Source organism: Carassius auratus, chromosome 7 (assembly GCF_003368295.1).
Source record: "Carassius auratus strain Wakin chromosome 7, ASM336829v1, whole genome shotgun sequence".
Taxonomy (NCBI): domain Eukaryota; kingdom Metazoa; phylum Chordata; class Actinopteri; order Cypriniformes; family Cyprinidae; genus Carassius; species Carassius auratus.
In genome coordinates this window covers 2991952-3009054 of record NC_039249.1, presented here as the reverse complement: position 1 = coordinate 3009054, position 17103 = coordinate 2991952, and the positions used below count along the sequence as shown (strand labels likewise).

Here is a 17103-nt window from a genome sequence, read left to right as displayed (position 1 = left end):
TTTCTTCCTTCTTTTCTTTCATCATGCCTTTTTTTAAATAAATGTCATAATATGTTATCAAATTAAATGTAAATTATTGTAAACACACAGACATCATGTGTGTGTGTGTGTGTGTGTGTCTATATATATATATATATATATATATATATCGCTGTATTTTACAATGTTCAGTAAAAAATTTTATATATATATATATATATATATATATATATATATATATATATATATATATATATATATATATATCAAGACAAATTGAGAATAATTGTGATTAAATGTTTTGTGTGTGTGTATATATATATATATATATATATATATATATATATATATATATATATACATTTTTACTGAACATTGTAAAATTACAGCTAATCAATTAACAGGTTTAACTGTAGCATTTTAACTTTTCTGTTAAAATTACTACCTTTTTCAGTGAATCCAGTATAAACCAACAGGCCATATTAAGTATATATTAGTCTATATATTCTATTTATGATTCACTCACTAACATTTTATTTAAAAATGCAGACACTAATTACAGCAACATTAATTGTTAAAAAGTATAAAAGCATAACTGTGTCATACAAGCATATATAGAAAATTTAGGCTTTGTAAGATAAAAAAAAACAACAACAGGAGACTAATCTAACATGTTTAATATAGTGCAAGCAATACATAACTGTGTTGTTGAGCACTTAAAAAAAGTGGTTTTAAACGGGTTAATGGTGGCTCTTCACTCGCTCGCGCTGCCATTGGCTCGTCTCGTGCGCCGCACAGACTGCGACTGGACTGCACGCGCTGACATTCACGCGCATGCGTCTCACTTTACTCCTCAGCCTTTGAAAACTCCGAGAGCTCAATTAAAAGACCATGTCCGCCATCGGGCGTCTACAGTCCTCGGTGTCCTTATTTAAACCAAATTCTCCATGAAATAGCATTATCCCGTGGCCTCAGCAATGGCCAGTTCGGTGAGTAGGGCTTTACCTGCTTATATCGGTGCCATGTTTTGGATCTCCAGCGCCCGTGCTCGTTCTCGGCTGGTTTGGAAAGGCGATTAGACGCATATGAGGCTTTTCCAGACATATTTCCATCGGAATACTCAAGTACAGTAGAACTAGGCATTAGTGCATGTCTGCAAAAGTGATGCGCTTGAAAGATTTCAAACAAAAGGAGGACATCCAATAACAAATATTCAGAAATCTGACAAAATGCTCCGTTTTTAGTATTTATAACATACCAGAAACTTATGATTCGACCATTGACAATTATTTTGCATTTGTGCTGTGGTTTTTAAGACGCGCGTACTCAGATTGTTTGCTTTTACTAATAAATAACTGGCGACTTGATTATAGAGTGAACATGTGGGTGTTTTAGGGTGCCGTTCAGGTGAAACTGGAACTCGGTCACCGTGCCCAGGTCCGAAAGAAACCCACCGTGGAAGGTTTTACGCACGACTGGATGGTGTTTGTCCGCGGACCGGAGCACAGCAACATTCAGCATTTTGTGGAGAAAGTCGTATTTCATCTACACGAAAGTTTCCCGAGACCAAAAAGAGGTATGAAGCGATTTACTCTTACATATCTTTGAATTATCGAGAATATTAAGGCTGGAATGATCCAGACTGACTTGGCTACTTGATGCATGCAGATCTTGTCTACTGTAGCGCCGCAGGGACAAAAAGTGCTTTTCATGTCTAAAAGAGACCAGTCAAATACAAAGATGTTTATTAGCAATACACGATTTGCTTGTTTTTCTTATTTTCTTCGCTGTATTTAATTTCTCTTTTGTCAACGTGCTTTAATCAGTGCGCGAGAATATTAACGCAATTAAAAATCCTTTGGTTTGGTTAACTCGCATATTGTATTCTCATGAACATTTAAGGGTTTTCACAACACTTAAACTATTTGCACCACGCTAGAATATCATAGAAGTTAAACTTTAGTTCGTAAGGAAAGTGAATGAAACACTTTTTATTGTGTCTTAATGGATACGAGACACATATTTTGTTGCAATGTTTGTACCTTTGCGTGCGTGCGTGTGTGTTTTTGTTTGTTTTTTATTTATTGCGTCTCTAGTTGTGACATAATATTAAAATTTCAAGGCCTATAGCCCATCACCCCTTCCTCATTTAATATGAATTAAAAATAGTATATATAACAACTAATGCTTTAGTTAAAAAATAAAACGTAGCTTTATACATTGTCCCATATTGTGCTGTCTTTGTGAGTCTTTGAGAACCCTCCCCATCTGGTCACACATGATATTTCCGGATTTTCTAACATGTAGATGAAATCTGTGGCTGCTATATGTCAAACATGAGAACCTACTGATTCAGAAGATACCAGTTCCCTCCAAATACTTTTCTGTCTTGTAAATCCCTTTACATTTTACACAGTCACTCCCCACAGGAGGGAGGTGGTCTTGTATAACAATGATTTCAACCCTTGTAACTTATTCTCACAGTGTTACAATTCACCCTGTGTTACAACGTTTCCCTAGTTATTATAGTTCATATATACTATTATTCGACAACGCCAACAACAGGACAGTGAGAGAGAGGAAATGAAAGCATCTGGTGGTCTGAAAGGAGGAATTTAGGAGTAGCGGTTGATGAAAGCCTTGGAAGGAATTAATTAAAATATTTGCTGGTCTCCTCCCCTCGCCGAAGTGTTTAAGCTGAGTTTGCTGTGACGTGATAAGTGCATGGGAAATGCTGGAGAAAGTCAATCATCATTACACGGTATTTAGATCGCAGGCAAGCATTTGCACTTTATTGAGAACAGTTGTTAAATCTTCTTTGTTCTGGCCAACTGTTTTCCTTAAGTATTTTGGTGGGTTCATGTTTACGTCAGGACAACAGTAACCTGTTTGTTTTTTTTTTTAATCGTGCACATCACAGAAATATAAATTGCACGCATTCTTGCATGACAGAGCTGCAGCTAAATTGCTTTGATTCAACTTTTTATTTATGTGATGCTTTCTAAGACTGTGTTTTATTACTGTGGTGGGAAGTCAAACCGCAGAGATTGGAAGATTGCATAGCAGGACTTAAGTTTGTTTTCCTTCTGTGGACAGCTCAAGATGCATGGCTTCAAATGTATGCTAATATTTTCCCCATTCCTTTGCGTTACAGCACTCGTACTATGTGCGCCGCCGCAGGTTTGATTTATGCCACAGAGTTGTTGTGTTTACTGAAGATCTGAAGGGGTTGTGTGCTCCGAATTTGGCTCTCCGGCTGTATGCGTGTGATGACACTGTGGTGAAAATCTCCCCTGCTATATTTATTTTCTCAAAACCTTAAAACCGACTATAAATCAAGAGCCGGACCTCATTTGGAAACTACTCTAAACTTGCTGCTGAAGGTCTTTGATGACAAGATGCACACTAAATGTGGGTTTGCTTGAACTTCCAGCCCCTCTCCCTTTTTCTTTGACAAATGTCTTACAGGGGCTGCTGAAAAAAATGCAAAAGCAACAGGGGGATACTTAACCTCTAATAAATCCTGCCTTATGACACCAGCTTTTAGGAGATTCTACCAAACGCCCACTTGGAAGTATACGATATGCACCCTAAAATGTTTTTGCGCGCTGACGAATTATTAGCTCAAGTACTTCTGAGGTCTCCAGCTTTATTCATGTTTATAATGGATCCTACAAAGTGTTTGCTTCAGGATGAACTCAAAGAAGAGGGTTTAAATAGCTCAAGTTTATGTAGATTTTAATACTTTATGATAATGACACTTGAAATAGGATTTCCTTTGAAATATGGACCTTAAATGTCTTTAGCGTTACATTTTAGTCCTAATTAGACCCAGATTAAGTCAAACAGTGATGAATAAACACTTTGAATATTTACATTTTCTTCAACGCCGTGAAAAATAGACTTCAGTAAACACCTCATGTGGCCTTCTCCGTACTCAGCAGATAATTCACAACAGGACTCTCTCTTCTCTTCTCCTCTCTCTCTCTCTCTCTCTCTCTCTCTCTCTCTCTCTCTCTCTGTGGAGGGGATGGATACAGAAACCTGCTTTCTTAGACCTAGAATTTATGGTGCGCTTGTAAGGTAAACAGTCAGGCTTATTATTTGGGGTCCCGGGAGGCTACACCACCCCCTTCTCCCCTGCCTCTCCCTCCTCAGGGCTTTGATCAGTGTTAGCCGTGTCGAGACGAGCCGAGGGGAAGTAAGAGGGAAGCCTAGTGGACAGACAGGCTTGTGTTTGACAGTTTAGTCCCAACATACTGCCCCGAAAGGAACAGCTGCTCACACACTCATTGAGTTCTCCAAAACTCTTTACTCTCGGGGGTGTGTTCTGTGACTGTAAGCCCCTATTCTCTCTCTCCTTGTTTTGTGTTTGAAGCCTTAGGAGTATTCGATGTTACCCCTTTCACAGCTGTTGTAGATTACATGTTGCCTCCCTGTCTCTCACGGGGGTTATGTGCTTCCTTGTACCTTTCTCATAGTTACTCCGAATGTCATTTGGAGAAGATAAAAAGAGTCGTCCCACCTGGATGTCGCTGGACTGAAAGCCTTGCATAAAAGAGTTAGTACACCAAGAAATAAATAATGTTGTTATTTATACACCCTTATGTCTTTACAAACCCGTATGACTTCTTATTCTGTAAACTGGACAGTACAGCACTCTACATGATTGACTTTGGTTTGGTTTGGAATGTCGCGGTTATCACAGAATCGTCATTTCTTTGTTGTGTAAAATGTTGCTTTTTAAAAGATTTGTGATTGGCTCCTTCTTGGACATGGCATGTGGTGTTTCCCAGTTTCAGAAATCATGGCTACCTGGACATTTAAACAAAGGTGGAAAGTGTTTTTTTGGCTGGGATAAAGGCACCGAACAGCCATGATTAGCAGGCATGCTGTGTAGCCTTGGAAACCTGATATTTTGTGTTGGCGAAGGAGTAGGGGGGCAACAAACCCAAAGAAATGGAGTGGAACATGGACGTTCATTTCACCTGCACTCATCTATTCCAGTTATACGCTGAAAAATGTCATAAACGTCTGGCTTTTGGTTCGTGACAAGTCGCCACCTACTATTTTGCAGTGGAAAACATTGATGTTTCTAGTCTTTTAGACAGGCACACAAACATCCACTGTCTTCCTATTCATATATAGACCAAGGGAAATTGCTGCCCACACTAGGTGATGGGGTCTGCAGAATGTGTGTGGTGTGTTTTTGTATTTACTGCATTTATTTAGCCTTTTTATTGCTGAGGGTATGAAAGAGGGAATGATAAAATAAGATTGTATCATTACATCAGTGGACCATGTCAGTGTGTCTCTTTATTCGCTAGACTTGACAGTACACTTGAGCCCAATTGCTGGAAGAGCTTAAAATAACACCATCCTTCTTGTGTTTTACTGCAGCAGCCCAATACAGCTTTATCTTTCCTCTATGGTGTTGTGTGGAGTAAATCGTCCTTCAGTCTTTGTGATGTAAACACAGACGTGGCTTCCTTACCCAGATGGGAGCATAGAAGAGCCTAAAAAAAGTGAAGAGCTAACTGCTGTGATAGAAGAGTTGGCTGGAAAACCTGCCCAGTATTTGTCCTTTTCTATTGATAAGGTGATCTGAGTGGTTTTTACGGTGTTGCTAGGTTGTGTTAAGTGGTTGCTAGGGTGTTACCTACTGATAAGAGACGGCATAACAGAGGCACTCATGAATGGGAGAAATGCAACGCTCAATAGAGTTTAATACTGTCTGGCCACTTTTTCAACAGGTTTGACATCCCTTTCATTTTTCCTATAGAGATTTTTCAAAAGTATTTTGTTAAAGAGTCCCTAATCAATCCAGACAGTTATGATGTGAATCCCAACATTACAAACTTAGATCTGAAGTAAAACAGTGTTTGACAAAGGTACAAGACTGTGTAGCTGAGTGTGTAGCTACAATCCCATGAAGCATCGCAACTGACCTAATTGAAATTCAAAAAACAATGGATAAATAAATAAAAAACTATCGATTTTAAGAGTTCATCTGTTTGCTTGTTTTGTGATTTCTTTCCAAAATCATAGGTAATTTAACTATTAAACATAGTTATTTTTTAAATATTGATATAATGCAGACTCAATGCTCAAGGTTTTTAGGTTATCGTAAAAAAATAAATAATGGAATTTTCATTTCCGGAACCCAACTGTTGCAGAATGTATGGAAATTCTAGTCGGCCTGTTTGTTTACTCTAGATCATGCATGCTCTTTATCTGGACCTTCCTGAAATATTGATTAGAATTATTATCAGATTTCATTCCTGATTTGAAATGTTATTGAAAGGAGACTTTGCCCATGTCAAACCTCCCAATGGATAGGTCACCCACAATTAAAGTTCCATAACTTACACTCCCTCATGTCTTTTCTAACCGTATCGCTGGCGTCCGATGAAACACGAAATAAACACGAAAGACTGTACTGGTTGTTTATTTCCACACAGTTTTTAGGCTAGATTTCCACGCCGAGATTTAGGCTACATTTAGAGACTTCAGGCTTCAAAGAGGACTCCTAAAGCATCATAAAAGTATCCTTCATGTGAGAAACGGCATTTGAGATGTAATTCATTATTCACTGAAAATCTTCATCTCCAGAAAGTTTTTAACAGCAGCAACCCAATCCGATTACTCTGGTTTGTAAGCGATTCAGTGGGACTGTTTTTGTCAGCCACATTAAAGATTCAAAACTGATTCGTCCACCAGATTGGACATTGTTAGTTCTCTCATGAGCGTGCCAAGATAAGAGAGCAGATGTTAACATTTTCAGTGAATAATAATGAGTCATATGGACCACGTTTATAGCGCTTTGTGTCCATTTTGAAGCTTAAATGCTTTAGTGTCTGTTTATTGTAATTGCATGAAAAAAATAAGCAGTACATTCTTGGTCCGAAGATTGGTTTGGAATAACCCACCATGAAGGTGAGTAAATGATGACAAGTTTCTTTTTTGAGCAAGCTGTTACTTTAAATGACCAGGAAGGAAATGAAATCATTCTTAAGATGTGTTCCAAAAGTCATGGACACTATTTAGTGCTGTTCCATCTCTTTAATGTTTTCGATTCTGATGTGTCATTCATCAGTGCCACTCAGCTCTCCCTTCTTGTGGTCCCGTAATGATCAGGTCAGCATGTTTGCCTGTGGGCATCTTTTCCTGAGACTTCTCAAAGCCTTTTAAGTTTGTGGCCCGCTCATTGACTCGGCCCGAGCAGGAGTTTCTGGTTGTGTTAGTCTCCTATCTTGCATATGCACAGAAAACCACAGAATTTAAGCCCTCCTCAGGCAAGGTACAGCTTAGATGTCAGTGGGGGCTGCCTTCCTTTCCGCCCCATTCTTCTGTGCGCTTGCCAGACCCCTTTCCTCTCGACGGGAAGCGATCCATCCTTGGGAAGGAGATGAACTGACTCCCTGCAGAGTGGAATTGAGGAGCGTAGGAATTTTATAATGACAGAAAGTATGATTTATGAAATTGTAGACGTGGGGGCGATATCGGGGAAGTGCCTTTTTGTCTTTGAGAGACAGATTGCTACTGTCTCTAAAATCTAGGCCTATGTTTGACTTGTGAAATGCTTAATGCATTTGCAAAATGTACTGTATGTTTTGGTGATGATGTTAAATTTGTGACATCTAAATTAATAAGGTAACTTGTATACACATGGATAAGTATTTCTGATTGGTGAGTTCTGTCCCAAAACATTTTTTTTTATTTTTTTTTTCCATTGCTGAATGTTTGAAGTTGTCTACTTTGTTTCTCAGTGAATTGCTTGGCTGTCTGCTTCAATTTGTTGGATAAAAACATCAGTTTCGGAAGCACTGCTGCCTCTATGCATCACATTTAACAGATTTCCAAACACAATATGAGCAGTTGGTCTTTCCGAGTATATCTCCATGCATGGTTGCATTCTTATAATGTAATCTTTTGAAATGATTGTACATTTTATGAGCAGTCATTAACTGTGATTTCATTTCTGGCATGGTGAGCTGTGAGCATCTTCCAGTCTTGTCATTTTCTTGTTCGGCGACACGCGCACACACATACACGGAGCTAAAATAATTGGGTCTCTCTGGCTGTATTGCATGATATGTCTCCCCCTACATGTGGAATAAATTCTGCCAATTGGGAGTGTAAGTGTCACACATTTCTATTTCCAATCATGCCTGACTGTCAAAACTCTTCCCTGCAAAGGAACTCGCAGTGATCTTTTAACCATGCACATATCATTAAACAGTGAAGGCATGGCTGCTGCCAGTGCATACTTTGACCCGTTTAACATCTCACATGTTTGTGGCTTGTAAAAAATCACTATTTTGAATATCATGCATGCACAATAGAGCTCAATATGAATGCCCAGTGACCGGCTACGTTCTTATGTACACCTGTTTATCTGTTCGTTAAATGTTCAAATGTATCTAATATCAGCCAATCACACAGCAGCCACTCAATGCATTTAGGTATGTAGACGTGGTTAAAACAATCTGCTGGAGTTTAAACCGAGCTGTTTAAACGTGGCATGATGGTGCCAGATGGGCTGGCCTGAGTATTACACAAACTGCTGCTCTACTGGGATCTCTACCAGAGAATTGTCCAAAAAAAGAGAAAATATGCAGTGAGCGGTATATTTCAGTGCCTTGTTGATACAAGAGGTCAGAGGAGAACGGCCAGACTGGGGCAAGCTGATAGAAAGGCAATAGTAACTCAAATAAACACTTCTGAGCTATGCAGAAGAGCATCTCTGAAAGCACAACACGTCAAACCTTGAAGCAGCAGCAGAAGACCACGAGAACAGGAGATCGAGGCTATAATTTGGACATGCTCACCAAACCTTGACAATAGAAAACTGGAAAAATGTGCAACGAGTGTGCTGGTTTAATGGTGTGAGTTTTTTTTTTCTTGGCACACTTTGGACCCATTTGTACCAATTGGGCATTGTTTAAACACCACATCTTATCTAAATGTTGTTGTTGACCATGTCCATCCCTGTCAGATCATCTCATCACCTCCAGTATACTCAGATGGCCTCCACAGTCACCAGATCTCAATTCAGTACTTTTTTGTTGTTGTTGTTGAAATGAAAGGGGAGATTCAAAAATATCTGAGAAATGGTTTTGCAGCACATTATTTGTCTAAAACTGCTTTTTTAGCTGAAATTTTTTTTTGAACCAAATAACTTGGTTCAACTTTTGGTTTAAACCAAACCACATTTCTAATTTTGCAATATTGATAATCCTTTTTTTCTGATTATTACAGTAAAGATATATAAAAGATGTATTGTGTACAACACTAAATGCATAAATGTGACTTAATGTTGTATAATAGGATTATTTGATATTAAAATAAATATCATTGTAATCTAAATATATAAATCAATTATTTGCATGAAAACAAATAAAATAACAATTATTGTAACACTTTTTTAACAAAATTCTGGAATGCTACATTTTTTTCATTTAGGTTATAGTTGGCATCACCAAATGCTCACTAAAGGTTAATCTTTGCTAATGCTAATAATTAAATAACACTGTCTAATGTAATTTTCAGCAAATCTTTAAATGAATATCCATTTTTCATACATTTTTAATTCCTATTTTCACTTAAAGTGCTTAAAACTATAGATTTTTGTACTTAATATTTTATTTTTAATTTATTTTAAAGTGTAATATCAGCTATTTCGAGATTATTAGTCCTACCCTTAATATTTGTGTGTCCATACTTACTTATTTTAGTGTTCTATAATCATATGTGTACTTGTGAGAATCATTCACAGATCCATAAACATTGTGTGCCATATAATAAACAGCCGTCCCAATTATTCCCTGAAATATGACCTTTGACAACAGCAGTGCTTTATTATTATTATTTTTTTATTCAAATACATTTAACATCACCGCACAAAAATAATAATAAAAAAACATACAGTAACATACAAACACATAAAAAACATGATGCCAATTTCGAAATCCACATAATTAATAGTTCAGAAGTTACACAGATTAAATGTAATAGTTCAGAAGAAATGTAATATTTCAGATTTCAGATAGTTCAGAAGTTAGGTAAACTATAGAAAATCCTACCTTGAACAGATTTCTATAAATATCATCTTCAATCTGGATCTCCTCCAATCCAATTTTTTTTTTTATATATATAAACGATGACCACAGTTCCAAATAAGACCTTATTCTTTTCCAGCAGCCATCCGTTCATTACCATGTGATGTAGTAATAAATTCAACCAATGGTTAATATTTAATGATTGCTTGGACAGCAGTGCTTTCAGTAGTTTTAAAACACTTATTCAAGAAACACAAGGCAGACGGTAGTTTGGAACTAGTTTAGCAAGACTGCAGGAACGGCCCTCTAATTGTTTTACGATGCTGTAGAAATGATACCACCTTGTATAGGTGATGCACAAAGGGCTCTGTAGCCATGAAAGTCCAGACTATGCTGGCATGAAAGGAGCGGAAGAGGGAGGGAGAGACAGAATGAAGTAGAGGGCAGGGGGGAGGCTTGTGAGCAGCAGTCCAAAACAGGAACTGGGCCATAAATGCTGATTTTCCCTGGGTTTGGTGAGTCAAAGGGGGTGAGAGGGGAGACGGGGAGGAGGAAGTGGTTTATTGAAGCATGGTTTATAAGGGCTGTCTGTTGGCAATTCTTTCACTCCTTTGCCTTGTATGTGTGCATGCCATAAAGCATTTGGCTCTGTCTTTTCTTTGCTGCACTCCTGGAAGCTGGAGTTTCCTCTTGCATTTATGTTCCCGGATTACGAAAGCGCATGTAATGCATAAGTCATGTTTGTCCAATCAGGTGTCAAGAAGATGCGAGTCATCTGGCAGAACCTAAAATGCTAATAAGAATGCTATTGCTATCGCAAATAGTGTTAACAGTGTGTCAAATGTCAAGCAAGAGTGAAATCACAAATGAAGCCGGTCTCAATCAAAATCCTTTGTGTTGGTAGTGAAGATTTCTTTATTCAGAACGAGTTTTGATTTATTCGCCGTGGCCGATTCGCATGCAAACATGGTTAAATGAAAAGATTGATTTTCACTTTTCCATTCTGCCATCATCTCCACGGCATGCCTTTAAAAATCGATTGTTGTGCAGGATTTTAGGCACAGTCAGGAAACACTGAACTGTTTTTGTTGGTTTTTCTAGCACAAGGAGACTTTAATTTGTAACAGTGTTGCTGGCAGGGATGTGAGCCTGAAATCTGACCCACAATTCTGTGCTCTCACTGAAGGGGAATCCTGCTGTGGTCATTGTCCACTTGGCAGAAAGCAAAAAGTGTAAGGTGACCCAAAAACATGCAGGGAAAACCGTACGCTGCCTGAATTGTCATAAATTCCACAGTTTGCTATAAAAAATAAAAATGCATTGTAACTGTACGTTTTTCCTCTTCATGAGCTCAATTATCTTAATATTATAATATATAAAAAATAATCTTTGGACTTTAATATAGTAAAATTTGATAAATGGAGCTGAGAGTGTTACATTTTAATGCCTTAAAGCTTAAAGCACAATACACTTAGTTAAAATATTTAATAAAAAAAAAAAACATTCATGGTGCTGCCAGGTATCTAACTATTAAATAAAATTCCTTTTATTCATTTTTTTAAATCCATATATATTCTGTTTTCACCCAAGAAAAAAAGTTGTACATTTTTATTTTTACCCTGAAGTCATTTATTTATTTGCTTATTATAAACCAGTGGTTGTCAGCTGGTGGGCCCAATCCAAAAATGGGTCTCAGGTCTGTTCTGAAGACAGCAGGAGGAAAACCTACACTAAATACAAATAATAAAATGTAGCAGACCATGTAACTGTACAGTTAGTTAAACAGGCTTAACTTTAAATGCTTTCTATATTATTTGTTGATGTCAAAGGCCCCCGTTTATTGATTTATTCAAAAGCAGTTGGGAACCACAGTATTAATCCTCCAGTCTAATGTTCTTCATTCATTAGAAGACGTCCAATGACTTGTCTAACAGGAAGTGATGCATGTACACTGAAATCAATGCAGGTTAAGTGGGCTGAATGATTTCATCATCTCTCCGTGCCCACCCTCCTTTGCTGTCATGCCTTAGGCGAGAACCTTTTGATCCACAAAGAAAACAGAGCTTCTTAAGACAGTCTATAAGAGTATCAAACCTACTCGTTCTCAAAGGATCTGCTGCACAAAAGTGGAACTTGAGGTACAAAGTAACAATATCCCCATTTATTTCAGTGAAGTGTAATTCATTCCACCTGAAAAGACCTGAACTGCTGAAGGGAATTGATCTTTCATTTAGATGAACCCCAGAACAGTCCGAATGGTGTCTGTGTCTTTCCCATCTATCTCTCTCAGAGTCAGAACAAAATATAGAATAGTTTTATTGGCATGACTATAACAGATTACAATATTACCAAATTGTGCAGAATACTGGCCAAGCATACAAACCAGTAAGTAAGACAAAACTAGTGAAAAAAGTAGTGTTGTCAAATGAGTAATGGTGATTAATCGCATCCAAATAAGTTGTGGGCCGTTATCGGCATTAATGTGCTGCGTTAACTTGAGACCCTTATCGGGCGATTAAAAAAAATATCGCTGTTAATCTATTCTCAAAGTTGGGTCGGGAGCTTTCGTCACGAAAGCTTATCTTTTTCACGTGTTTTTAAGCCTTACTGCTTGTCGATTTAAACATTAAAGCATCCAAACACAAGACGCGGAAAAGCTGAACAGTAGCTGGTCACTCTCGCACTGTGTTCGGTGCGCACGAGAGAGAGAGCGAGAGAGACGCGTATCACGTACAGCGACACTGAACCGAGCTCTCTTCTGCTATGTTCTCCTCGAAGTCCCTCCTGTACCTGAACGAACAAATACAAATCGCAGTTTGAACAAACAAAAAGATGTGAAAGAGCCCAATTCAGTACTCGCGCTGTTCTGTTGTTCAGGGCTCACGCAGAGAAAGTAGTCTCAAAACACTTGAACACCGAATTTGCTTATTTTTGCTCTTGTGCAAACAAATACATACAAAATATGTCAAAATATCCACCTTGGAAATTATGCTCAAAAACTGTCCATTATTTCTTAAGTGAAAGTAAACCGTTGAGGAAAAAAATGGGATGTGTATTATATTGGATGCGTTTCTTAAAGTGACCGCACCTAATTTAGCGACTGGCTGCTGTAATGTTAATCCAAGAAAATGAAAATGAAAATCATTCACTGCTCTTGACTGAATAACTTAGTTTTAACAGTAAAACCAAAAATTATTCAGACACCAGATATAATTTTTTTATATATAGCAAAACTGTAATAATGTGAGAAATGTTGAAGTTGCCTGAATAAATGTAGGTTTGATTGTATATTTAATTTTTACATTGAAGACTATCCAGTGCTATTTTACATTTAATTATTTGGTTTCTGCACCTTGACACCTAAAAACTTAAACATTGTGTAAATAGCACAAATGAATAACAATAAAGAACATACAAATTAAACAATTTCAAACAGGGCCCACTGGTACAACCTTCACCGTGTCCCCGCTGACCCCAGCTACGGCCCTGCTCATGCCTGTTTCACACATACTCCGTCTGCAGTGTGTATGCAGTCCGTGTGCGTTATGTATGTGGTGCAGCACGGACTCAATGTGCTTCCACACAGGACGCGTTTGCAGTTTCGCTACTCGGTTCGTAAACGATCGCTGCACTATATATATATATATATATATATATGGATGCAAACACATGCATGTATATATTTAAGAAACGTGTTGTTAATATATTAAATATATTTATATGTAATATAAGAATATAAATGTATAGACGTAAATATTTTCAAAATATACTATATGTGTGTGTATTTATAGATACATAATATACACAGTACACATACATGTATTATGTAAACAAAAACTTTTATTTTAGATGCGATTAATCGTTTGACCCCTAGAAAACAGGAAATGGTACAAAAATAGTGTTTGAAGGAAAATTTATAAGGAATTAATAGAGGCTTTATTATTATTATAGGGTTTTGTTTTTATTTGGGGTTTTTGTTTTAAATTTTGCATACATTTTTGGGTTTGTTTGTTTCTCAGGAATCTTTTTGTTTGTCTGTTATATTTAATCATAACACTTTTTAAAGTGATGTGACATTTTAATTTGTCTCCACTCCTACTATATCCCTTTCTTTTACCTCTTTTCACTCACCTTCCCTTTCATTAGATAACAATGGATGTAAATAAGGGAAACATTATTGCAAACTACATGAATGCCTGTCTGTTGTCTATGCAAAATATATAGGCCTTTACAACATCATACTTGCCCACATTGAATCAACAATGCAGGAAAATGATGATTCACCCCCATATTATTTTTCATTGGTGAAATGAAACTGTATATACTTCTCTCAATGAATGTTAAGTTATAGGTAAGGTGCATCAATTCTCAGGAAGTTATAGATTGACCAACAATGGAAAAAGATTGTATTTTAAATAACAGAAAACCAAAAGATAAAGAAACTACTCGGTGAAGATGAGTAAGCTGAGAAGAAGAGAGGGATTATTCTGCCATAATGGCACCACTACTTCTCCTTCTCTTGCAATTTTCACATATGACATCACTGTTTGTGGGTGGAGCCTGGTCTCATTAGGTGCAGAGGCCCCACAGATTTCACGGTGTATGAAATAATTTTACTTATTAGCTACTTTATACATTTAAGGATCTTTTATCCTTAATTCAAACAGGATTCCTAAATGCATTTGTTCAGATTACTAAGTGATTTTGTGCACCATATAAAAATAAGAGCATAACAGCCCTTTCCTGCTGATGATGAGTTGATGACCGCTCAGCTGGCGGGCTAAAATAAAGTCTACCTTTGGGAAACAAAGCCTTGACAAGCTGCAGAGCTTTCTGCGGTGAGGTGAAAAAAAAGCACCATACAGGAAATAAAACCATTTAAATCAGTCAAGTCAGAGCCTTTTTAAATAGCGTTTTAATGAGAAACGTAGTGAAATTCTACCCTGCAACTGATCAGCTTAGCATGGTGCCTATTAACAGAAGTGAGCACATTAGTTTGGTTCTTGTTAATGCTTCTTAGTTAATGCCTGCAGGGCTACCAGGAAGGGTTAAAAAGAGGGTAGGTGTTGCTATTTCACAACCCCTAATGATCAATTACTGGGATTTAGACCTTGATTCCAAGGTTTGGATGTGGTTGAATAGTAAAAGTCATATGGGAATGTCTGGTCCTTTAGTCAAGGGTAGAAATGTTTTATTGTTATTTTCTCTGTCTGGCTGGTAAGGTTTTATTGTGATGGTGGAATACTACTCGCACCACAATGCATTTTATTGACTCATTATGTCTGTAAGTAAAATTATACCCCAAACACACATTATAGATAGAGCAGGAAATTGCATTCGTTAAGGGTTTGTGAATTTCTGTGAGGGCAAGTTTCAATCCTGATGCATTCACATTTTGCATTACAGGGTTACGGTGCCTCAGAGTCTGTGCATATTTACTTTTATTACCTATTCTTTTGAACCAAGATGTAGTATTATGTTTCCACTTAGTTTGCAAAGATGACTTCGGAAAAAGGGGCTTGCTCCCTAAGCTTTCTATACAGTCTGGTGAGTTTCACTTAATTCTTATAATGTAGCTTGAGTTCAGCATGCACAGGGTTTTCCTAATGTCACTGGTTTTTCGTTCTCTTGCTTGTTTTGTCATTCTGTGAACCACAATCGATGCGATGCTATGTGGAGTCTTGGAGTATATTTAGATGCTACTAGAGACAACTTGAAGACATTTAAAGCCCACCTGCTTCACGAACAGTGCTGGCTCTTATGTGGTTTTAGCGTTTAACTTCTAGATTGTTTACTAAAGAAAATACTTCTATGTTTTTCTGTGCAGGGTCTTAAGATGCAAAACTCTACACAAGTAGTCTACGAGAAAAAAAGCTTTTAATTTAATGGAGAAAAAATAAGTAACACTTTTCAGTACACAGTAGTTCTATTTGTAAACATTGATTATTGCTTCAGACATCATCAACTAACTGTGATCGATATTATCTGTGATTTATCAATAGAATTTTTAATTATTGGTCATTCATGTTTGTTTATAATAGCTTAATACACTAATGTTAATTTGTAATAATAAATGATATACACTAAAATTCTAAAGTGAGTACGATTATTTTTCTTTCTTTTAATAGAAAATAATCCAAATCAGGATATTACAATAAGTATAAATTGAGCTTTGCTGTCACTGAAATAAATTACATTTTAAAATAGAATCGAATAAAAAAGGGTTCTTTTAAATTGTAATAATATTTCACAACATTACTGTATTTTAAAATAAATAAATGTACTAATGGTAAGCATACTGTATGAGTCTCCTTTTTAAACCTAAAATAACTAACGTTGGGACGTTAGTTTATTTTTTATGTTAAAAATGTATTAGTATATGTCTAAATTACAATTAACCTAGATTATTAAATACTTAAAATGCTGTTGTTTTGTAGTTTTCATCCCTAATGAATGTAAATGAATTAAACGGTATTATAAAGCCCTATTTTTGTGTCTGCACGTGTATAAATGGAATTGTCTTTGTTAAAGAGATTCATAGCTATTCAAAGACATGAACATTAAATGGTCACAACATGTAGTCAGGTTGGCTGTTGACTGCTTTCTCATCCCGTTTCTCATCACTTCACCCATTCGTCAGCGGTGAGTGTTGAACAGACCCGCACACAGAACGAAGTACAAACGGCACCAGTGTCAAGGCTCAGTGCTCGAGTGAGGGCCTCAAGCAGCTGTAATTGCAAGCAGAGCTGCTCTTGACTATTTACCAGGACGATTTTCACAGAGCAGGACGCAGCTCGTTGGATTTCAACAGAGCATCTGGGGAATTTTTTTACCAAAGCCCCTAAGCTGGACACTTTACGTGACCCATGGCATCTTGGCGCTGCTGAAATGCATTTGAAAACATGCCTTGAAGCGAGCAAAGATCCAGGGTCAGTTTTTCCCCCTGTTTTGAATTGTGAGTTTGAGAAAGCACAGCTGGGAAATGGCAGGCTGAAGTGTTGCTCCATGGGGGCAGGGTACTTGAAGCAGATGTTAATGTGGTGGTTGGATGATGGGGGTCTGA

The 17103-nt window shown here is 37.2% G+C and overlaps 1 protein-coding gene across 2 annotated transcripts in view; it reads left to right on the top strand.

Annotated features, from left to right (window-relative positions):
• LOC113105529 (protein AF-9-like) overlaps window positions 1-17103 on the top strand; it is a 45629-nt gene that overhangs the window by 1272 nt on the left and 27254 nt on the right. The window contains exons 1-2 of one of the 2 annotated variants that reach the window (XM_026266627.1): window positions 812-968; window positions 1375-1555. In XM_026266627.1, coding sequence (XP_026122412.1) covers window positions 957-968; window positions 1375-1555 — 193 coding nt within the window. In that variant the 5' untranslated portion in view covers window positions 812-956. Of the gene's footprint in view, window positions 1-811; window positions 969-1374; window positions 1556-17103 lie in introns of those variants that run through there. The other variant, XM_026266628.1, reaches the window with a different exon arrangement.